General features: G+C 45.0%; 1 protein-coding gene across 3 annotated transcripts in view; it reads left to right on the top strand.

The window, feature by feature from the left end:
• The window catches only part of LOC144121737 (carboxypeptidase Q-like), a 28,637-nt gene extending 9,145 nt beyond the window's left edge, over window positions 1-19,492 (top strand). For 2 of the 3 annotated variants that reach the window (XM_077655104.1, XM_077655106.1), the window contains exons 2-5: window positions 7,149-7,673; window positions 12,010-12,259; window positions 15,676-15,779; window positions 18,248-19,492. In XM_077655104.1, the coding sequence (XP_077511230.1) occupies window positions 7,173-7,673; window positions 12,010-12,259; window positions 15,676-15,779; window positions 18,248-18,820 (1,428 nt within the window). In that variant the 5' untranslated portion in view covers window positions 7,149-7,172 and the 3' untranslated portion in view covers window positions 18,821-19,492. Of the gene's footprint in view, window positions 1-1,910; window positions 2,054-7,148; window positions 7,674-12,009; window positions 12,260-15,675; window positions 15,780-18,247 lie in introns of those variants that run through there. The other variant, XM_077655105.1, reaches the window with a different exon arrangement.
• Window positions 19,493-23,956: the final 4,464 nt, after the last annotated feature.

Below are 23,956 nucleotides of genomic sequence, written 5' to 3'. Positions count from 1 at the left end.
CATGACTTAAGGTATTTTTCGATTACTCAAAGTGGGGTCAAAGACCCATTTTCCGAACATTCCACCTTACATAAGCCGAGCACCAGGCCAGGGGAAAGCTTGTACTCATTGTATCACTGTTGGGTACCCGGCGGCACTGGGGATCGAATCCCGCACCTCCCGCATGCGAGGCGGATGCTCAACCACTCGCCCATCGCTGCGGTAATCCCGAAAAAGTGCAAACTCTTAGCTCAGTTACAACTGCGCTTCTTCAAAGAAGTTCGGACAACTTTTTAACCGTTCGGCCGTAGAATCGAGAGCTGTTGTTGTTGAAATAGAAACAAATTAAAAATAATTTCAATAAACTTACTGTCTATCGAACTAGTACGTAATCTTAAGGCTCATTTACTTTGTTTCAGGAAAAGTATCAAGGAATCTTGAGCGCTATATGCCGTTCGTAGACAAGCAGCTCTTCTTAGCTGGTCATGCAGCATATCCCAGCCAAATAGTGATTCCTACCTCTCTGATCCACTGCCTGTGTCTTGTGGCGTACCTGAGGGCGTCTTGCGGCGTACGTCAGGAAGTTACGTCTTAATCGGCTAGATAGCTGTGACGTTGAACTTAATGTCATTAGCTTAAAAAGACTACGCCCCACTTTCACTTACTGCTACAAAAGTGTTATGGAAAGACCTATGCTGTTTTTCCTTCGGTTCACTTTTGGTGTATGTTTTGTATATTGTACAAACATTTATGTTCATTTTGTTTCTCCTATGAAGCCAGCGTTCTTTGCCCTTTGAGTTGATTACGCAATATGTTGACCTGTGTGTGTCTGTCGTTTTTTGCGAGTTTGCTTTTTTAGTTGTCTTTTTGTTCTGTTTTGCTGGGCTGTTTTCCCGCTGCTTTATGGGTGCCAGGATGTGAGCTTGGGGCTCTGTCAAGCTGTCTATGTGACAGCGTTCGCTTGTAGCGGAATGAACGTCTTTTGCATTCCCCGTGCTGCGGAGCATTCGAAGTACACGTCAAGCAGAAAGCTTCTATACTGCGAGAAGAATCCATCTCGAAATTCAAGGTCTTTTCACCTTTAGTGGTGCCGTGAAGGCTCCATTATGCGGCTCAAGCGAAAAGCCTTTGACCAGAAGACTTTTGACCATGACTGTGCCTTCTTTGCAATGCATATAAATTTCGTGCGTTCATTCATTTCGAAGCCTTGAGAGAACCCCTATCTGCCCGGCGTCCTGCCAGGCGGTTGTTGGACTGCCCATAGGAAAATTACCGCCATTTAAGCTTCTAACAAAAATGAGCAGATAATCGACAGGTAAAGCGCGTTCACGCTATTTAGGGCCTATTGTAGATTAACCTGAAGATAGAGTAACAGGTATCGAGGTATCAATATCAAGTCTGACCACTGCCTTCAAGAATTTTAAAAGCAGAACGTCGAGTGTTTTATTGCAGGCGGACGCTCTTTCTGTAAGGTCATCCTTTCGCTATGACCTGCCACCCGGATTAACAAAAGGACTTCATTTTGCGAGTACTGCCTATTCCAATAAAGATTGCTTTCAGCGGGAAAACCTTCTGTCTCCACCCTTATACTATCAACGGCAGCTTTCAAATTCTCCTTTATTTCCTGAGTTCAGAAATATAACTACATACAACAGTCGCATATACGCAGTCATTAATCACGAGCAAAAAAAAGGCACATATGTTCTGCGTACCCTTCGGTGTGGCGAAAAAACAACGCCTTTCAAGTTGCCACAATATATCGAAGCGTTGCTTCGCGCTCTCGCATCGGCTTGGGGGGTTGCCGCTGCCAGACCGGTAATCAACGATCGCCCTTGGAAGAGTCGCTGTGGGCAGTGGCGACGCGTGACTAGCATGAAGTGGTTCTTTGCGCGTGCTCATTACATTTCATTCCCGCCTAACAAGAAGCAAAAAATTAAGACCCGTTGTCTAAAGAACGAACGCGCATTCTCGCTCACAGTCGAGTGTAGTAGCGCCCGATTCGATAGTAGTGCTACGGTAGAAGTCGAACCGTGCATCTTCTGGCTGTCGCCACTGGGAAAGAAGCCTGCATTGCGTATGTACTTCTGCATCTCCGCGGCGCTTGTATGCCACTATTCACCAGTGAAACCGCGCAACTACGCTAGTTTTGATATCCTCACATCCCAGAGCTTAAGACTCAACTAACGGAGCAGAATTTACTTCGGCATTGTCAACGTTTTCTCTTCGCAGCGCTCAAAGAGTTTTGTGTCATGATCGCATGTCAGCGTACTTGATGTCTTACTGCAATCGGGCTCGTAAAGCGGCCCGCAGCGGTGGCCTATTGGTCTAGCATCCGTCTCGTATGCTGGGGGTGCGGGGTTCGATAACCAGCGCCGTCGGGGACCCACCGGTGATGCAGTGGGTACAAAGCCTCTCCTTGGTCTGGTGCTCTGCTTCTTTGAGCTCAATTGCTTGAGAAATGGACCGTTGACCTCACCTTGAGTTGACGGAGACACCTTGTGCTATGGCGCTCTTTGGCCACAGATGCCCTTGCGTCGAAATTGTCATCATCATCGCCCGTTTGAAAGATTGGGTCGCACTGGACTGGAAGTGGTGAAGGTGGTGATTTGGGCTTTTTGGTTCATCACAGAAGAGGAAATTTGCAGCGCAAAAGAACGCACGCACGACAGAAGAAACGTAAGCAAAGTCAGCGCTTGTGCTTCTTCTGTCGTTCGTGCGTTGTTTTGAGCAGCGAATTTCCTCTTGTGTGCTGGACGGGAAGTTGTATGTGATGAGATCGCCATTGCTTGCGCTGGGCAGCGCTGCACTGTGCATGCCTAAAATTAGCAGTGTTTGCGGACACGGCGCATTGACACATCCTTAAACTTTTCTATTGCAATAAGATTTTTAAAAAGCTTACATAAGGATTAATAATTATGTTCTTTGGGCTTGTTTTCCTTCACGTTCAGATTTAACGAATAATTGAGCTAGGCTCCTGCCTCATATGCGGTCTGATTTGCGTCTGTACGATGTCACATGTACAACACAAGAACCCTTATTTGATACCTAATTGCCTTAGCGCGAGACATTATGCTGAAAAATTCCTAAACAATGGTAGACGCTGAGCGATAATAATAATTGATTTTTTGTGGAAAGGAAATGGCGCAGTATCTGTCTCATATATCGTTAGACACCTGAACCGCGCCGTAAGGGAAGGGATAAGAGAGGGAGTGAAAGAAGAAAGGAAGAATTAGGTGCCGTAGTGGAGGGCTCCGGAATAATTTCGACCACCTGGGGATCTTTAACGTGCACTGACATCGCACAGCACACGGCTGCCTTAGCATTTTTATGGAGGACATCGCTGAGCGATGTCTGATTCTATTTCCTGCATAAAATAGACCACGCAGAGCTTGCACATTGCGTATCTACATACTGCAGTATGTGCGTTTACATTTCTCCTGGGTTCTATCCATCCCAGCTTTTGTATTTCTGCGCACGGTTTTTGTTCGTAAATATAGTTTTGTTTGCGGCTTTGACACCCACCTCAGAACCCGCACCAGACATCCACAAAAAGCAGCGCATCTGCATATATCGGTTATAGGCTGTTAATCTTGCGACTCAGCGTATTGACAGCCGTTAGCCCACGCTGTTAGCGTGGCAGAGACACATTCCGTTACCAGAGCGTTAGTTGAGGCTTAAGTATCGGGCCTCAAAAGCTAAGTAGAAAGTGAAGCCTTCCCTTGATCCATCACAGACATGCGTAAATGACCGTCTGAAAGAACGCGAGCGCTCCATGGGACGTCCTCCCAGAAGCAATCTGGTCGTAGGTTGGCTGCCGTCCAAACACTGCGGCCCTGCTTTCAGCCGCAGGATCATAATGAACGAACATAAGGATCAGCGCACGCGAGAAAGCGTTCAAGCGTTTGTGACTCATCGGGAGAAGCACACGTGCGTCAGAAAACCTGTTGCGCCGACAGCCAACACGAAACGGAATAGACTGTCTTGGCAGCCAAGACGGCAGAGTGGCGAGGATTTATCTACAGTTTGTTTTCGATCTACGATGGTTTTAAAGATACGTTGTCACTCTTTGATGCAGTGCCTCGTCTTGTTAGTGTTCGTTTACCCCCTATTTACCGCACGACATCAATACAGATAGTTGTGAGTAGTGCTTCGTGCAAGCTAGGCAGTGGTCTATACGAAGGAGGATCGGGTCGCCTGCGGTCCTCCCTTATCGGATTGCAAAGTGTTACTGAAGGGCCGCATCAAAACAAAACGAGAGCTTGTAGAAGCGTTTTAAACCAATAAACGTGGAGACTAATGTATCAGTGATAGTCCTGTTTTGCTTAGCAGGAATGAAGTGGCATTTCGTGCCGCATATCTGCAGACGCGTGTAATGGACCTCTTCTTGATTCATTTCTGTTGACACGTGATTGTTTGGTGCTAGTTCATGGGACGAAACGAAGCTATACAAGCGACCTTAGTCAACCAAGTCTGTTCCAAGTAAAGCACTCGTCCATTTTCATCACTACGTCCGTGTTCGCTTTTTGCGCTACAGTGTCCTTTCCTCAATATGCACCAACACACTCAGCTACAAGAGCTTCTGAGGAGCTATTATCCATTACAATTATCCGGTGGCATACTTGCCTAATAATCACCTCGGGTACTAGAACACATACTACCAGTGACATTGACTTTTGTAATACAGACGAAGTAACAACGAATTTACATTAGTGATATTACATAAATGCTAACACATTTCATTGCTCGTGGCGTTAACTTGTGCATATTTTCCGTCAGTTCCCTAGAATTGTTACAAAGCATTTGAAAGGTTATAATCAGGTCACTTGTCAACGTAAAAGCTGTCTACATTCACTTTCCTTCGTGCATTTGTAATATTGCTGCTAGTATCCGCGAGAGTTCAACCACTCATCTAATCAGTAGCTTATCTGAGTTGATCTTTTACAGAAATTTCGCCACGTCGGAGGGACATTGTATACCATACTACGCTAAAAATGCTTGTCTAAAATCTGACTGTCCGCGCACCTGAATAGAAATTTCTCGTTTAATGCACAAGGCATGCGGCATGGATGTTACAAGTGGTGCGGAGATTCACGAATCACATGTGAACGTTAAAAAGGCAGGATATCATTCTATGCTGCTACTTCAACTTTCTTGCGCCGTAAAACAACAGAAACGTAACACGTGCTAATAAACTTGAGAGCTAAGTGGAACCAAAAGTGCCTCTAAAAGGATTGAACAGAAGCTTAAGTCAAGCGCGTTCCCGCCAGGATCTTGGCGCAATAGTGATTTTCATGGCATAATAACTCACCACAAGTGAAACAATACAGCAGCAGTACAGCTAGCTTCCCAAATGAGCCCAAGTAAATCATGCTCTTTCTTCATAACAGCGATTCACGTGCGCCCCCTTGTCAGTAGCGATCACCCTCAGTAATTAGAACTTTGTTACCAAAGCATACGCAACTGCACAACATGCAATAACCGAAACACGGTTGCGTTCTTTATATTGCGATGTTTAAGGGGAGTGATCAGATCTACCGTGAACGTATGATTTTGGCAGAATTTCTAGCGAAATGGAGCAGTTGACGATGAAGGCTTTTTAAAAGTACACAAAAAGCGCGTATGCACAACTCTTGCTTGCCTTTGCGTCGTTAACGGCCAGCAAATTTTGGCTCTCATTTCGCTTACGCTAAGAGCAAGCGGTTTAAGTTCGGCATTCATGGTCGCTTGATTTTCATTTTTTAAAGCACAATCATTTTTACGTGTTGCAGTATATATATGAAGCGCTGCTTCAATACAGAATATTCCCCGTATAAAATTTTCGGCAGAATGATAACATTAAATATGCTTCACACGCAATTCTTTACCGCAATAATTGCTAGGTTAGTTTGGCTTCCTTATTCTTCTCGCTAGAAATCAATGAGGCGAAGGCACGTAAAGCAGTTCAATACTTCGATAACAAAACAAGTTTCAGACAGAATGTGCTATGAGCCACGTTTCCCAAGATCATTCCAATGCACTTCACAAAAACCCTGGCCGCATCCTAAGGCAAGGGAGAGCAATACAACAAGGGTGTAGTGGCGGTGGTATTAATCACTCCTCTGAGATAAAACATGGCGGTGCTAAGGTAATCAGTCGTTTAATATGAATAGGGTGGTTAGTAGGCTCTCGATGCGCTCCTGAAACACATGCTGTGCAATTTGCCGAGCCTCGCCTATATGAGGAGTAAAAAAAAAAAAGCCCACATATGACGGCTAAGTTATCCGATCGGATAGTGTCGATGCTTTTGGTGGTGCATTCAAGCAAAATTCTGACTTCATTTCGGAAATATTCGTCACATGACACAGCGATTTTTTCTCCCGGTGTTGGTCGTTATGTCGTTATGTCATTATGTCGTTATGTAGACCATGCATCACCTGAGGCTACGATGCAAAACTGTATCAAAATTCGTGTTTTTGAACGTGTGGAATGGACAATTCAGAGAGTCCCAGAGTTATTAAAATAGCATAACGGCTGTCCATAATTTACCAATATTTAAGGGAACTGTACGAGAATCGAACTGTATCCCGCCCCAGTCAGATTTGTGCCGGCATGGACTGCGCACTCTGTTCAAACGGAACAAGCCATGACCTTTATTTTTTTCCCACGTCAACCTGTTGGCCTCGAGTATATAACCAAGCACCGAATAAAGGCTGGCGGATGATAGAAACCCCTTACTATTCCTTACCGATGTCGCACCCTTGCGCTATATTTCATGCCCTCAAAGAAACACAAATTACGTCGCCATTATTTCTGCCTTGGTGACGGCGAGCCAATAATAAACACAGCTCTTTATTCAATGCCAATTTATCTCATGAATGAGATTATTCAATATTACAAGAGTACGAACTATACTCCCCTTCTTTTATCTTTACTGCAGCTAGATGTGGCACAACCGGAAACGTTCAGGGGAAGAATACTGGCGTTTCGCTTAAATATGGGAGTTTCTCTTGCTAGACAATCATATATAGCTTTTGAAGAAATTTTAAGCGCTTCATGTAAGACTGCCTGTTATGCATTGAACCCTTTGCTTTTCTTTGTTGTTGCATCTCGTGAAGAAACCAAGTATATAATGTAGTGACATACGCCTCAAGTAAAGCATGTTTCTGCAATCTGTTTATTTTCTTTCGCAGGTGAGCTCCTGGTAAATCGGCACAATGAACCCGCTTCGCGCAATCGCCTCTTCGCTGCTTCTCATACACACGTTCGTAATTTCTTACTGCAGTGACCCATACACTTGTGATAGTGACAGTGTGTTGCCATCGGGTTTGGTACGTGAGATTAGAAATTATGCCCCAGTCGTCCACCAGATCATTGATACTGTGGTTTACGGTGCTGAGCAGAACGTGACGTACGATGAGTTGGCCAAATTTGTGGACACGTTTGGCGCGAGGCCCTCTGGCAGTCAAAGCTTGGAGAACTCCATCGACTACATGTTCGAGCTGCTCCGGCGCCGAGGACTCGACTTTGTGCACCTGGAGAACGTAAGCGTTGTAAACTGGAAGAGGGGTCACGAGGAGGCTTGGATGGTGAAGCCAAGGCAAAAGAAAATGGACATCCTGGGACTGGGCAACAGTGTTCCCACACCTCCCGGCGGCGTAGAAGCTCCAGTGCTCGTTGTTCAATCCTTCGAAGACCTTGAAGCGAATGCCAAAAAGGTGAGGAACTACGTGCTTCCTAAGTTCAAGTAAATCTATAAATATTAGTTGCCTGAACCCAAATCAAAGAATTATTTTGTTTCGTCGGCATTTTTCACACGCGCTTGGCCAGTGTTGTGCAATAATATTTATGTGTGTTTTCCTCACAGTCAAAAATAATTCTTGGAGCTCCAGCTTTTTACCACCTGCGTGGTTTGCAGCTTTATTGTTTTGTATTTTTTTCTTCTAGAAGACTGTCAAATAATGTAACTTATCCATTCATGTCAAACGGTTTTTTACACTTTGGCGCAAGACCCGACGTCATAACGAACGTGATATTTTGTTAATCAGCCCAGCCCAAAGACCACTGCTTCTATAGAAAGCTATGCATAAGAATTAAAGCCACAATTTACTGAAAGCTGCCGTTGAAATACTCTCGAATCTGCGAATAATAACTCATCTAATTTTATCCAATCCTACTAGCGATTAAAATAGGCACCAGAAGTGTCATAACTTCATCACACTGCAGATCCTGAGAAGTAATGGCACAGGGTTCGAGGTATTCCAAGTTGTCTGTTTTTGTTGCTGTGCCAAAACGGGTTCGATTCTGTGGAGTTCTCGGCTAGAACGTCGATTGCAAATTGTAGTCACGCACGCAAACGCTGTATTCAAGGCCCCATAATTATTACAGCGTAATTGTCTCTTCACAGCGCACAGCAATTTGTGTGTGTGTGTGTGTGGGGGGGGGGGGGGGGGGGGGATTAAGCTCGAAGCAAGAAGAAGCACACGCTTGGAGGGCACAGTGCTAGAGCGACAATCATTTTCACATTAAACCAAAGGAGCATTCATGCACCAGGCAGACTAACTGTGAGTTGCTGCTCCCCAAGGTTCCAAGAAAAGCGCTCGCTATCATCAAGCCTAAACTGCGGCTTCACTCAAAGAACTTCGCAGTTCTACACCGCTGACAACGGCTTGCGAAAAAACTTACCACGCATAATTTAATGCAGCGTTTTCTCTCAGCAATATAACAATACGGTCGCTTCACCCGTTCAAACTATTTATTACTAAGAAATAACTATTAGTTATATTTAGCGCGAAAGCAATTATTCACGAGGTCAAACAGCTCTCTGGTTTGTGCGTGTGAAGCTTGACCTTGAGGGTGACATTGGGCAAATCATTAAAAATTTACATAAATAAATATTGCAACGGCTGTGATTCGAACCCGCGGGTGGGGGCGGACAGATAAGCTTCGCTGCCCACTGCACGGCAGCACTAAGCTATTCCCACAGCCGATCACACCTTGTGTTAAACTGCAAGACACTGCCGCGCTGTGCATTGCCCATCATCATCTTTATCAGCTAATAATGATATCAAGTTCATATCTGCGCTTTGAGCTATGTGGTAGCAGTGACAGAAAGATGTGCGCTTCACGCTTTGGTGTTGACAACCGTGTGGCAAGAACACGGCATTAGAGCAATACGCGTTGGCGCTGACAACATTTCTGCAGAAACGCGGCACTAGAGCATAGGCCTCTGGCGTGGATTGGGCTAATTGGAATTGACGATGAAAAAGTTGAAGACGCAAATAACCGGACCCTGGCTCAGCGGACACCTCAATTGCGCTTTCTGGTGCGTTGGCGGTGGCACCCATCTGCAAAAAACTGTTATCTCGAACAATATCTCGTATTTAGCAATGCTAAACCGCCAGCTTTTTTTTTCTCTTGAGATGACAGCCCTGCATTTTTTGGGTTTCGCCATAAAAAGTAGTCAATCATGACCCGACATGAGAAGGTGCCATGTTTCGGCGTAAAACCATGGTAAGTCATCTTAAGCCCTTACCCGCAGTTCCGGTGCACTAGTAGTGTCATTCGGGTGCTGATGTCCAGTTCGCAGTTCTCACCCTAACAGCGGTGGCCACATTTCTATAGCTGCGTAGTGCAAAAACAATTGGCGTGCCGGCATGTGAACAGTAATGACACTTGGAGGAGCCCTCAATGCACTAAGCTAACAAATTCCAGCGCTCCACAGTGCCTCATAGCTGGTACTGCCGCACTGAAACACAATTTCTTTAAATATTTACCATTCCGTAACCACTTCGCTGTACTTCCGTCGAAAGAAGTTTCCCGAACCACGGATGAAAGTGTCCAAAATACGTATGCCAAGTCTGTCATACGGGCCTGCCATCAGCAACAGGACACAAAACTACTCCACTGGATGAATTTACTTTTACTCGTAATTTAGCAATTCTTGCTTCAAATATAGACAGCCAAATGTTTAACTTTCGTTTTTTGTAATCTTCAAAAGGAACCAAGCACGACCTGCTCTGCAACCGACTATGTAAAATCGCCCTATGTTTCTTTGTGGTATTTGTTTGTACATTCCCGAGGTAAGATACCCGGCTAGTTTGGCTATATCATTACATCTCAAGAAGACGAATTCGGACGTGACATGCGTGCCCACGGTGGCCGCCTTTCTGACTGATGCTGCCTGCCACATCCGGGACGAAATAGCACATCACGTACACAGTGTGTGAAAAGTTACCAGTTTACCGGGCTTCCTCTCCAGCAGTATAGTCTATTCCTTAAAACGTCCATGTAGCTACCAAAGTTTCAGAGATGAGAATAACAATTCTCGTACCCCCTACAGAGATTTGGAGGTCAGGGGTGCCCTAAATGCCCCGCTGCCCTGCTCAAAAGAAGTCCTTCTGGCTTGAGAACTTACGACGCACGTTGTACATACCGTATACATTTTCTTATGAGTAAAAGGAAACACTGTAGTGTTTATAATTATCTTACGTGTTCAACTGCAACATTCTTTGGTTATGAATAAACATCAGGCACCGAAACGAAGAAAACACGTGTTATATTATTCATCTGTGGAGCAGTTAGTATCGATAAAATGGCACTGTGCTTAGTGCGTTACATTCTCATTTCGCAATTCTTGCCCTGGAAAAGCGACATTTGGAGAAAACAGCGCAAAAGTTAAGTCTGACAACCGGCTTCCAATAGCTCCTCCTTTCGGTGGATTTTCGTTGCAGGTCAATATGCTAGAGTCTGACCGATAACGAATTAGCGGGCAGTGACCCTCTCCTTTCCGCCATGAAAGAAGACCAAAAAGTATATTTTTGGGTTCTCGGTTTTCGCGGTCCACGCTTTCGTCAAGTCCTGGCGAATACCTGTTTAGTTTTGCGCCCTCTCATTTCGCCGAAGATTCCCTCGGTATGTTCGCTAACGGGATGTGCGCGGATTTTCAAGCGTTGGCTTGAGAAAAAGAAAATATTTCTGCACAATTTCACTCATATCAACTTTATTTAAGTTGCCTAATGTACAGGTGGCCAAAAATGAAAACTGTGGAAAAGCTGCAATGAATCGCCCGGGCCGCTTATAACCCGCCATCAAAAATATAGCACTAGCAAACCTGATGTGAAACGGGTGTGTTCAGTGCGTGCTTGCTAATCCGCTACTAGAGAAGGCAGCGATGCGATTTTAGCCCTGTCTGAGTGCTCCGTTTCACTTTTGAGAAACCTGTGGAGAATTACATACAACCTAGCTAGCCAACGAAGATGACAAGCACGCACGCAGATACATTGTGAGAAGACACAAACACCACTGTGAAGCAAAGATGTGAAAGGGAGGGACCGAAATTATCCTCCTTATTTAATGTGCTCGGTGGAGAAGGTGGGCACCTGCCTTAGTTCATTGCTTATGTCCCTGACAATGAGGGCTAATATGTGATTTTTCTGCTCTTCAGTTCACATTATGGTAGCCCTTTTAGGAATTAATTCTTTTTTATATGTTCGGTAAGTACACAATTCTCTACATAGCCAACTCCGAGCTTTTTTTCTGATAGCGTGTCACACCTTGCAGTCATTTTTCCTCCTAGGCGAATATAGGATTCTTCACATTGTGGAGTTTTTTGGGGTTATGGAAACTAGTAAATGCAGCCAATATTTTTCAAAACAACGAGCTTGCTACCATCCCCCTGCATTTGTCTGCACTGTTTTTGGCGCCCGATTATAATATCTGTATTTGTTCTGAATTTTCGCGATGACTGCGTACTCTATACCGAAAACGATTCAATGCTGCCTCGGGCGTTTCCTCGACAAATGCTAGTATCTTCGACAAATGCTAGTAGTTTCTAATAATATGGCAATCTCTAAATCATTTTGTACATGCCTATCAAAATACATCCGGTGGTGTTTAGCCTTGAAAATGTAAAGAATTTACTTTCTTGATATACAGTTACGGCGAGAAAGTATTTGTGCTCAGCCGAAAATTAAAAGTCGGCGCCTAAAAGGTTCAAAGGACTAGCGACAGAAATCTCATGAGTCCAGCGTACATTCTTATCTTTTCTCGCAGGCGGCGGGTAAAATAGTCGTGTTCAACCAAGAGTTCGTCACTTACTCGAAGACGGTCAAGTACCGAGTGCAGGGCGCTTCTGCCGCGGCCAAGGCAGGTGCCGTGGCCGCGCTGGTGCGCTCCGTGACCCCGATGTCGGTCAACAGCCCGCACACGGGCTACATGAAGTACGATGAGAACACCACCAAGATACCCACAGCGGCGGTGACCATCGAAGACGCGGAGCTTCTGGCCCGACTGCAGGAGAGGGGTGAGCACTCTCTGAAAGAAAAGAGCTTCACACTGCTGCGCAGAACACAACTGCTGTACTCTTGGTGCTTAGTAAGCCAGGTTACGGCTTAGCTTGCGCTGAGTGCTACTAGGTCCCTAGCTTTGCCAGTATACGTTGATTACAACCTACGAGTTCTATTTATTAGTGATGTCATCAGCAACAACCACAATTCACCAGCGCTTGCCAATAACAGAAACGGTAAACAAGAGCCTATTCCTTTATTCCGGCTAATTTATTTCCTTAAAGGAACACTAAGAACAACTCGATCTACTTATTGTTGCAAGTGAAAACTCATTTTCTGGTTCGCTCTGCGAATGATGACGGTGGACAATATCGGTTTCAAAAGCATTCCCGCGACTCGATTGAAACTCGTGATGTCCATACCAGATGTACTGCTTGACCTCCATTTTGAAGGGAATGGAGATCCAGTCCGGCCTTTCGAATCCGCGTCCAAAATTCGGTGTCGACGCATGCATTTCACTTCCGAAATCGGTCAGTCGTGACGACAGCTGTAACTTGTTTTTTGCTCTTTTCTAGCTTATGAAAGCTCCATCTTCGGTAGGAGAGGTCTGTTTGTGATTACAACACTCCACAACATCGATAAAAGCGAACTTTAATTTGTTTTCACTGTCTATTTAACAACCCCCGTATACTTTGTTGTAACTGCCCTGTGCCTCTGACGCGTCTATAATTGCCAAAAAATGCAAATATAAATAGATAAAGCGCACTAAAGCTTCTGCTACTATACCTGGCTACTAGTTTATCATGAGACTTGCATTAGGCTGAGTTTTGATTTGTTATTCCAGCCAGCGGCAAGGAAAGTGTTTAGTCGTTAGCCAAAAGAGGCACAAAGAAGGGCATCGCTTTAAATTCCGCTTCGTAATGTACAGTATCTGATTTACTAGAAAAGGTGGTATACAGCGCTCCCCGCGAAACTCCGGAACGCGCCAACTACTAATTGCGGTATGCGCAGGAGTCGTTGATGAGTGACTCACTACTGGGAGAAATGTCAGATTGTGCACGCGCTTTCATGGGAAAAGTTGTTTCCTTCTCAAGCTTTCATAACCCATACAAGGCCTAAGAGGCATTTCCTAATTTCGCTGGCACATACTTAAACTAGCCGTTCGAGAGCTCTACAAAAATAGAGAAGGGAGGTGTATTTACTAAGAAAGGGTTCAGTAAGATTCTAAAGGAAATAATGGGGCAGCATCAAGTGACGAGGACACCAGGAGAGCTTTTTGCTAGCATATCTAACCAACTTGCCCAATCCTATACGCGTGTTCATTTAGATTATCCTCCCTGCCTCAACGGACGTGAACGTAGTTGCAAAAATAGGCATCACGGGGGTCGATGCTGGCAATGGGAAGGTGCGAATATACGGGCCGTTTTGATGAGCTTTATCCAAAATTGCTAATAATAGGGTGGTTGAAGCAAAATACAATATTTTCATGAGCATACTGTCAGCTGTGGCGGAATTTTTCAAAATCACTCTGTTGAGGAACATAATTTGCAAAAATCACTAATTAATTTTGATGTTAACAGTCTGTTGCTTAGTGCCGGGGTCGAGTTCGTAGCCAAGCACAAGACGATTTCAGATCACTCCCAAGACGAAAAAAATAATCATTCCCTAAAACTTTTCAACGCTGGGAAATCCACTTCTTTTTCCGCACAAAGCAATCTACATGGATGAGGCGGCTGTGAAGCTCAGGACAATGTAACTTCATCTGGTGATATGTGGAAATTCCTACAGCGCCGAATTCTAACTGGCTGCAGGACTGTACTACGGCATGCATCAACTTCTACTTTGTCGCGCTCAAATGAGAGCAACGTAGTTAGCAATGACTGTCTTTTTTTATTGTACTAAGCGACGAAGAAATTAGAAATAGTACGGGCCCTGGTACATAGCGCAGGCAGTTTGACATGGGTGCCGTAGGCACTGCCACACGTCGCCAGCGGACATTTAGTTTTCAATGAGCTTCCCTCACCCCGCACTTTCGCTTTCTTGCTTAATGAAAATGTGTAGGTAATGGCATTTCCTTCGTTTGAAGTACTGATATGACATCTCTTTTTGTCTCTATGTTTGTCTCTGTTTGTCTCTGTTGTATGTTTATATGTTTTACACCTATGTTTGTCTCTGCGAACTCGTCATTGGCGCGGACTACCAGACTGTTACTCAAAAGTTAGAGAAATTTAGTTATTCAATCAGGCTGTATTTAACTATAACTGACGTCCGCCGCGGCTGGCAGTGTGTTCCTGATAATATTTTCTTTCTCGTTCAATTGCGCTATCCTCCGGAATTTTAGAAAGTGCTCGCTGAACTGCCCGGTATGTAAGGACATCGGCAGTGCGTCAAAATGCAGCTGCCAATCGGTACCCGCTCTTCTTAAAACGAATTCCTGAAATTTTATATGAAGTCTACAGCCTCTGGTTAAGCGCGTAGTATGACGTGCTTTGGCAATGACTGGATGTCGAACACGACGACGAATCGGTCTACATGTACGTTTTCATGCGCGCGAATTTAAGGCACAGACCACCACTATGGGGCTTTCTGTCCAGTCATGACGTCTGCCTTCAATGTCTTTTCTTTTGTCACTTCAGTCTGCGCATATCACTGCGCAGTATTCGCATCCAGTGAACCAGAGGTACCACGGCGTGAAAGCCATGCCCAATATAAGTGCTTCTAGAAAGCATCCGTGGTTTCGCTGATTGGAACGGACGATTTCAAAAGGTATGCGGAATGTGCAAATTTCAAAACCTAGATATTTAGGAGACAAAACGCTAAGGCGCCCGTGTGCTGTGCGATGTCAGTGCATGTTAAAGATAATAATAATAATAATAATTGGTTTTTGGGGGGAAAAGAAATGGCGCAGTATCTGTCTCATATATCGTTGGACACCTGAACCGCGCCGTCACGGAAGGGATAAAGTAGGGAGTGAAAGAAGAAAGGAAGAATGAGGTCCCGTAGTGGAGGGCTCCGGAATAATTTCGACCACCTGGGGATCTTTAACGTGCACTGACATCGCACAGCACACGGGCGCCTTAGCGTTTTTCCTCCATAAAAACGCAGCCACCGCGGTCGGGTTCGAGGTGGTCAAAATTATTCCAGAGCCCTCCACTACGGCACTTCTTTCTTCCTTTCTTCTTTCACTCCCTCCTACATCCCTTCCCTTACGGCGCGGTTCAGGTGTCCAACTATATATGTGACACATACTGCGCCATTTCCTTTCCTCAAAAACCAATTATTATTTAGGAGACTCTCGGGTGCCTTCGCGATGTGTACGCTAATGGCATCGCAAGTAATTTGAACTTTAAAAAAACAGGAGTACGTTACTTTATTCTCCTTACCGTCACATTGTTGGAGGCGTTGTGAGACTTGCCTCCACTGTTCGTCGCAGGAATCGAGCCGGTCGTCAGACTTGTTATGGGTGCGAAATCACTTCCGCCAGCTCCTTCTCGGAACACAGTTGCAGAGATTCGTGGCCAGAGCAAACCGGACGAGGTAAGAGCGCTCTATGGTGCTTTCTTCAGTCGTTGTCGCAATTAGCTTTCGTAATGTTTTCAGTATTATAATTGTACCTTTTTGTGTTCTCGAAATGAATGCGTGATGGATGAGCACGAACCTGCTATTAGCTCTCCTTAGATTGCGCAGAACTGAAATATTTTGTTTTGCAGATTCATCTCGAGCACTCATTTAGTAAAGAACCAAGCCCTTAAGGACAGCCGATTTATAAGAACAATAGAGGCAGTAAGTTGTGTAAGTTCTGCTTCAATGTGCCGCGTGTGGGCACTCCTTTTTAGCTCAGAGTGTATGGGCTTCAGGGTCGTCTTTATCGCCTCTGAATAAACGATGTCTGCCCTAAATTAGGTTAGAATATCAGTGATATGGCCATCATGTTATTTTCATGGTAATATATTTCTTGCTTTGTTTATCAACCTTATCGTTACAAAAATGTTTTTGGAACGTAACATCGCAACTCATTTTCTAAAGCACGTCTGCACGTATATTGAATAGCAAGTAAATGTAATGTTCATGAATTTCTCAAAACCTTACCTGTGGTCACAGGTAATACAAATCCCTCGATAGATTACTTCGCTGTAACATCAAGTAAATGTTCAGGCCGGCATAAGAAAGTTTCAGGACCAGTAGTGTCTCTAGGTGCGATCCATTACAGACCATAAGTTTCCTCTCCTACTGCCTTATTGATACTGGGGTCTCAATGAATGTCACAGCTATTGAAATTTGACCGTTCCCGCATTCGTCTTAAACAAGAAAAATCTTTGTGAATGCGCCGCTTGTTCCGTTCCTGCAGATGCTGGATCCTAAATAACCACGGGAGGGGGGCTGCCGTGGTCAGTGGCTATAAACGACGGGATAGCCGCGGTGCCTCTCCAACATGAATGGAATTTGCCTAAAGAGACGTTTGTGGAGTCTCATTCAGAAATTAGCTTATTGGTTTCTTCCAGTCTATCCTGTCTTCCTATCGCTTTCATCTTTCTTTCCCCTGCACTGCCTGCTCTCAGTCCTTTTACTCTAGCCGCAGTGCAGGTGCTTCAGGTTTCGATGGCAGAGGCCGCGGCTAGCAAACTCTTCGCTTCACTGGGCCTTAGTGCTGGCCACGAATAACGTTTTCCTCTTTATACTTCTTTTTTTTTATTTTATTGAATAAATCACTAAAAATAATACTTCCTTCAAGCTCTGGAAACCGTTTAATTAATTTTTTTCGTGCCCACGCTAACGGCGTGGTATATATAAACCGAAAGGTTGAAAGGTGCGCAGTCACACTGTTTCAATATGGTCTATGGGTGTTTAACGTCCCAAAGCGACTCAGGCTATGAGGGACGTCGTAGTGAAGGGTCCAGAAAATTCGAACACCTGGGGTTCTTTAACGTGGACTGACATCGCACAGTACACGGCCCTCTAGAATTTCGCCCCCATCGAAATTCCACTGTCGCAGACGAGATCGAACCCGCGTCTTTTGGGCCAGCAGCCGAGCACCATAACCACTCAGCCACCGCGGCGGCTACACTGTCTCAATATGTGATAAACAGTCCAGTAAGACCGAGATGTTCATTTTACAATGAAGGGACCTTCTCTCCATCCTGCGTTGGGGAAGTAGGAGTGGGGGAAAATAATGATGAATGATTGAGAAGACTCAAGATAATTTGCATTTGCACTGGAGCGCACGTCAAATTCCTCAGTTTGTGGGGTCAATGACGTCAACCGAGACAGGCGCTGTTAAAAAAGCGAAGCAACCACCGAATTACCAGCAGACATTTCAAAGCCTGCAGCCACGTTCACATCATAGATCCGCCGATAACGGCCTGGCACCGAAACGTTCCACGCAAGCGGCCAACACTAGCCTTTCTCACATTTAGAAGATGCCAGCTATGATAATAGTAAAGGACTTCGAAGACTGCGCAGAAGAGAAGAGAGACAATGAATGCAGATGGAAGCGACAGGACCTTATTCTCACATTTGCGCCGTCTCCAAAACATTCTACAGTGATCATCTAGCTCGCCAAAACCAAAGTATTACTGGCAGTAATAGGATCCAATTTATTAAGGATGTGACACAGTGCAGTTTCCAGAATCTGGACGACCAGTAAAGAGAGGCGAAACTTTTTGCTATATTGTTCCAAACTAAGCTTATGGACATATAAACGTTCCGAAGATATAGCCGAGTAATTTGAGCAATCTATCGCCTCCATCTAGCGCAACGTTAGCTTGAGTTATTCGATAGCAGAGCATTTGTCACAAGAGGCGCCTTTTACATGAAGCTTACGACACACTTTTCCGGCCATCACACACTTAAAAAAAATGACACTTGAGTAAATCTAGAACCTCAGTACGGACAAAAGTATTAACACTAGCACTGTATGGCAAACCCTGATTTTCAACTTCTGTAATCTCGGCCAAGATTAATCGAAAATTATTTTCAAGGTGTAATGAAACTCCTTTTTCACACAGGTTGTGCTACTGTCCGGTCACCTGGACTCATGGGATGTTGGTCAAGGTGCCATGGATGATGGCGCGGGTGCCTTTATCTCATGGAGGGCGCTGGCCGTCCTCCGCAAGCTCGGACTCAAACCACGGCGAACGCTGCGTTGCGTCCTCTGGACGGGCGAAGAGATCAACACAGCGGGAGCCGCCGAGTACTTCCGTCGCCACTTTGATCGCGAGCGCCACCTCGTGAACCTGGTGATGGAATCAGACAGTGGGACGTTCCGACCTCTGGGCCTTGGTTTCTCCTCCTCCAACGACCGCGCACGCTGCATTGCAGCAGAGGTGCTTCGCCTGTTCGCGCCAATTAACGCCACGCGATTGACCCTCGGGGCTTCGGCGCCGGACCTATCTCTTTGGATCAAAGAAGGCATACCAGGCGCGTCTTTGAGCACAGCGAATGAGAAGTATTTCATATTTCATCACAGCGAGGGAGACACAATGAGCGTTCTAGACCGCCGAGAACTGGACCTGTGCACGGCCGTCTGGGCAGCGGCTTCCTTTGTTTTCGCAGACTTGAGCGTGCGGCTTCCACGGTGAAAATGACCTTGTGCGGAAAGCCTCGCTATGTTTGTGTTGCGAAACGGCTCGATAGAAGTGCCTTGCTCAAAGCATTGTGCCTTTTTATTGTTTTATTACTTTGCTGCATACTGCCGCTCCTTTCGAGCAAACCATCACTTTAACAATGCCAAGTTTATTAACCATACCAGTAGTAGTGACTGATGTAAGTGCCTCTCAGCAACTAGAGCGGTATTTGCGGTTTTATGGCCTCTTCGCAGTGCGAGATGTGTAGGTATGAAAACCGCCGGCAGCGGAGCTCATAAGAACCAGCTATTAAAAAAAACGTTTAATTGAAATGACGGCCTTCATCTGTGCCCCACATGCAAATTGCAACATGACGCCAAACACCCACCATCAACTCTACCTTGTCAAATGATTTGTATTGTGTTCTGAACAACGTTTGCTTTCATGACTTGTCTTCTTGGTGACTTTCCTGCACAAACACGTTGATCGCGCCTTTCATCATGAATAAACAGTCCTACACCAAAATCATCCCAATGCCAACCAGAGTTATAATGGCGCAGCCCGCTCTTTCCTCAGGGTGCATTCCAATCGGCAATCCGAGGCACATTTTCTTACTCCGCGAACCGAGAAGCGTGCTTCGATGGTCGACATGCATTGAATAAATTTCTGAACTCTTATTGGCCAAGACGAATCTTGGGCTTCCTCGCTGATTCACGGCTGTGTTCCATGTTCCCGACTGGAATCCGACACTAGTGGTGTGGAAACAGGAACTCTGACTTTGGCCACGTGATCAATGCTTGCATCGTATCCCTATGCACAATTCAGAAATGAGCTTCTCGAATAGCATCAACGCGTGCGTACCAAAACTCTATGCTGGTCGCATATACCCGCTACAGGCAGGCGCCAATCCTGCTAATGAACTGCAAGATGCCCCCTCCCTTTTAGGTCTTCCTCCACCCTTCCCCCCCCCGCCCCCTACGGAGGTTTATTCTTTCATTTTTCTTCAGCTTGCACTGCTCCTTACGCGAGCAGCATTGTTTTTCGCAACAAACAAATGTTAGCACTGATTGGCATGGATATAAAGCAGTGGATAAGCCTTGAAATCGAGAAGTCGACCCTGCCATCCCTGACGCTGCTTTTGGTGCGTAGGTTTGTTTATTGTTTTTTTTCTTTATTATCAGACAACCAAAACCGCCATGGATTCAGTGAAATCCTGGATTATCTTGGGGTCTGTTACATACTATTTCACTTTTAGCCCCAGGCTTGTCTTTGGTTGTTTATTATTTTTTACTGCTTCGTCAAGAGTCGCCAAAACCCTAACTGTGTTCAGTGAAATCCTGCAATGTTTTAGGGGCTATAAGAGATTGTTTAGCTCTCACCTTGTTGCCACTTCAGAACATTATTTGGATGGTAAAAAATTGGTACAGTCTTTTTGAGGAATCCACCGCGGTGGAGCAGATATGTAAGAAAGGGGTTCCAGTCACTGATTCCACCCAAGTGCCGACATACGGCTACAAGGAAAACCTGTACAGCTTTCGCAGAAGCTTCAAAGGATAAGAGATCGCGACACACTTCAGAGTTTTTGCAGGAATTAGGATAATGTGACGAAGACTAAACTCTTCTCTATTTTTGTTGACTCCTGGCTGTGCTTCTAAATGTTCCTCTTAGCGTTCAGTGCCAGAAAATTTTTTCTCGTGATTTCTCGCTCTGTGTATCGTCAGTTCGTGAATAGGGCTTGAAATGAGAGTACCAGCCACTCGGAAAGGTGAGTGCGCCTTCTCCTCCGGCAGAATGAACGCGATAACTTAAAAAATGTTTTCTGTGTGGTTTCGACCACTATTTATTAGCTGACGATATGCGAAGAAAAAGCCAGGTGTTTCTTGGCAGGCCGCCACGAATATTTAAAAATAGGCTTTTTGAAGCATGATGATGGCTTCTACTGCATACTAATGCCAGTGTTGACGGACATCCCAAAACAGATGAATCATATTCACTAGAAAGATGGTTAGCACAATTCTAATAATTCACATTCGTACCTGTAAGAGATAAGCATCTGGCTGCAACCGGAGATTAGCCGCTTATCCTAAGTAAGAGCCATACAAGTTACTAGAATTTCGAGAGCGCGATTACGATCGGCGCTGTGGCCTAATAAATCTTCATGATTTCAAGCGCGATTCGAAAACTGCGCATCGGCGATGACCCAACAGCGGCGCCCACCTAGAGGGAGGCGCCTTTTTTCTGATGGAAATTAAAGTTGTTAAATCAATCAACCTATGCACGTCGCTCCGTGGAGCACGAGCTACGTGACCATCTCTGTCTGGCCCGCGCTGCAGCGCTCCCCACTGATTTCCACTCCAGCCGAGGCCAGCTGCAAATCTCTAATTGCCACTAGGTGCCTATGTTTAATTGCTAAAAATTAAACGGTTAGAATTTACTCAAGAAGCTTAGTAGAGCTACCATGGTTTTACTGTTTCCGACGTCCGCCGACACTGGCTTTGGTACGCTGCAGCGTTCATCTTATCTCAAAAAGCCTATTTGTAAAATGTGCTTGCCTGCTTCCTTGAAACATTTAAGCATTGCCTGCCTGCCTTAAAAGAGCTTCTCTTGCCGTCGATTTCCTCTGCACCGTCTCATATATACGGTTCCACAGATAAAGGCTTCCGCGTGCGTTTATCGAAATGTATATACTGACAAGCTGTAAGACATTTGCTACGCATTGCCTAACCTGGGAGGAGATTTCTCTTGCCATACTCGGAACCGTCACGCTATCTTCTATGGGGGACCGCATATGACAATTTTTCCAGGTTGTTAGGGAAGGACGAGACAGGGTGGCAAGTGGCTAGGGCACTACGGAAGTAATGGGAGTAGAACTCAACCGTTTTTTTTTCCTTTAGGAAGCACTGTTTGCAAACCAGCCGAAGCAAACAACTTATTCTGGGCTATCTTCTTATTCAATCCTTCTGCGGCACTGCCGTTTACTGTGATTTATTTGTTGCACTATTATGCGCTTAATGGCAGTAAACACACTAATTAATATCAGATAATAAAAGAATCTGACATCTGGCTCCCAGGGTAAATTATATTTTTAACATTGTGCGTTATTCTGTGTGGATTCAATAATTTCTGATCTTCGCTTTATGACTAGAGTGTCTTTTTTAAGATTTATCGATTCATTATTTCACGCAAATACGGCGTGCGTTGTTCAGTATTCCCTCCAACAAAGCCACTTTTCTTTTGTAGGAAAGTTCCTTGCAATTTTTCTCACTCTTTTGTTGTTGCTTCCAATACATGAAGCCGCCAGCAGAGGACGGGTGCAAGGCGATGGATTTTCCTATAGGGGCGGCTTTGCTGAGTAGGCCAAGGTACTGCTAGCGCTGATAAGTGGCGTTTAACTCTTTCGCTACCACACCATAGGCTATCGTTCATTTACTTGCACACGTGTACAATTGCAGTACTTGTACAATCTTGTACACGACGCCGGGGAAGTTTTACTTTTTTAGTTTTTCCTTCACACTCACCAGCTCATGCCGTAACTTGCGGGTGGGGACGTGGGCAATGTGAACATCGTACGTACGAACCACACGTCTCAGTGCTTCACTTATGCCGGGTACAAATGGAATGGAGACACGCGATCGGCAACGGTTGCGGTCCGGATTCCCGGCGTCGTGTACAAGATTCCCTGCGCTGGATGCGACCACGTTTACATGGGCGAGAGCGGGCTTTTGGAAAGGCGCTTGAAGGAACCCCTGAAGGACATCAAAAACAACAAAGTCGGTTCTAGTGCACTTGCACAGCACGCAGAAACCGCTGGCCATGATATCTGCTGGAAAAAGGCTTCCGCCATCGCCAAGGAGAGGAACGAGCTTTCGCGCCACTATCTCGAGGCTGCTGATACAAACGACGAAAAAGACGCTTAATCGCAGGGATGGCAATCTGCCGCCTATGTATGTAAGATGCCTCAGACGATAAGTGAAACGGTCTTAAGCAGCGCTTTGCGAGCGAAGTTTTCAGTGAACTAGGCTTCCGCATGGAATCCGAAACGTCTATTGTTTAATACAAACCTTTTGTCGGCATTTTCTTTTTTTGGTACTAATATGAGCGCGCATTCTGCTTACATAATATTTTATTTGTTTCTATGTTTTTTTGTTCTCTGGTAACATTTTAAGCCATCTTGAGCTAACACAAGCCAAATCACATGGCCCCAGAAAATAGGCGAGTTTCTAAAGTCGTATTGGTGGCAAACAGCGCAACGACGCGGACAGAGTGGAAGAAAATACAGGACAAGCGCTGACTCACAACTGAAATTTATTTAAGGAAAGCAGTACATTTTATAGAAAAAGTGGCCAACTTATCAGCTAGTACATACACAAAACCCAAGTTTCTACGTGGCATCGAGGAATGCAACCTCACTGTCATATAATGAAATAGGTTGCTTACTGACACATAACCTTGTTTTTTTCTTCATGTGATATGCTTCCATAATCTCTCGTGTTAATCGGGACGGGTGTTTGTAGAGGATATCACAGTAAGGCAATGAAGGAAAACAAAATTGGCAGTCTCGAACATGGTCAACTAGATGATTAGATTTGTTAGCTTCAAGATTATTTGCATGCTCTACACGTTTGAAAGAGCATGCAAATAATCTTGAAGCTAACAAATCTAATCATCTAGTTGACCATGTTCGAGACTGCCAATTTTGTTTTCCTTCATTGCCTTACTGTGATATCCTCTACAAACACCCGTCCCGATTAACACGAGAGATTATGGAAGCATATCACATGAAGAAAAAAACAAGGTTATGTGTCAGTAAGCAATCTATTTCATTATATGACAGTGAGGTTGCATTCCTCGATGCCGCGTAGAAACTTGGGTTTTGTGTATGTACTAGCTGATAAGTTGGCCACTTTTTCTATAAAATGTACTGCTTTCCTTAAATAAATTTCAGTTGTGAGTCAGCGCTTGTCCTGTATTTTCTTCCACTCTGTCCGCGTCGTTGCGCTGTTTGCCACCAATATGTACCACCAACTCGCCCGTTTGGCTATTGTGTCTAAAGTCGTCATGTCGTAATCCATCTCGAAGCTCCGCGTTTTTCGCTTCAAAGTTTTCGGTCGCCGGACATGATGCTTCTCCTGCGGCTTTGCAACAATACTT

This window comes from Amblyomma americanum, chromosome 2 (assembly GCF_052857255.1).
Source record: "Amblyomma americanum isolate KBUSLIRL-KWMA chromosome 2, ASM5285725v1, whole genome shotgun sequence".
In the NCBI taxonomy this organism is placed as follows: domain Eukaryota; kingdom Metazoa; phylum Arthropoda; class Arachnida; order Ixodida; family Ixodidae; genus Amblyomma; species Amblyomma americanum.
This window is presented reverse-complemented; position numbering and strand designations above follow the sequence as displayed.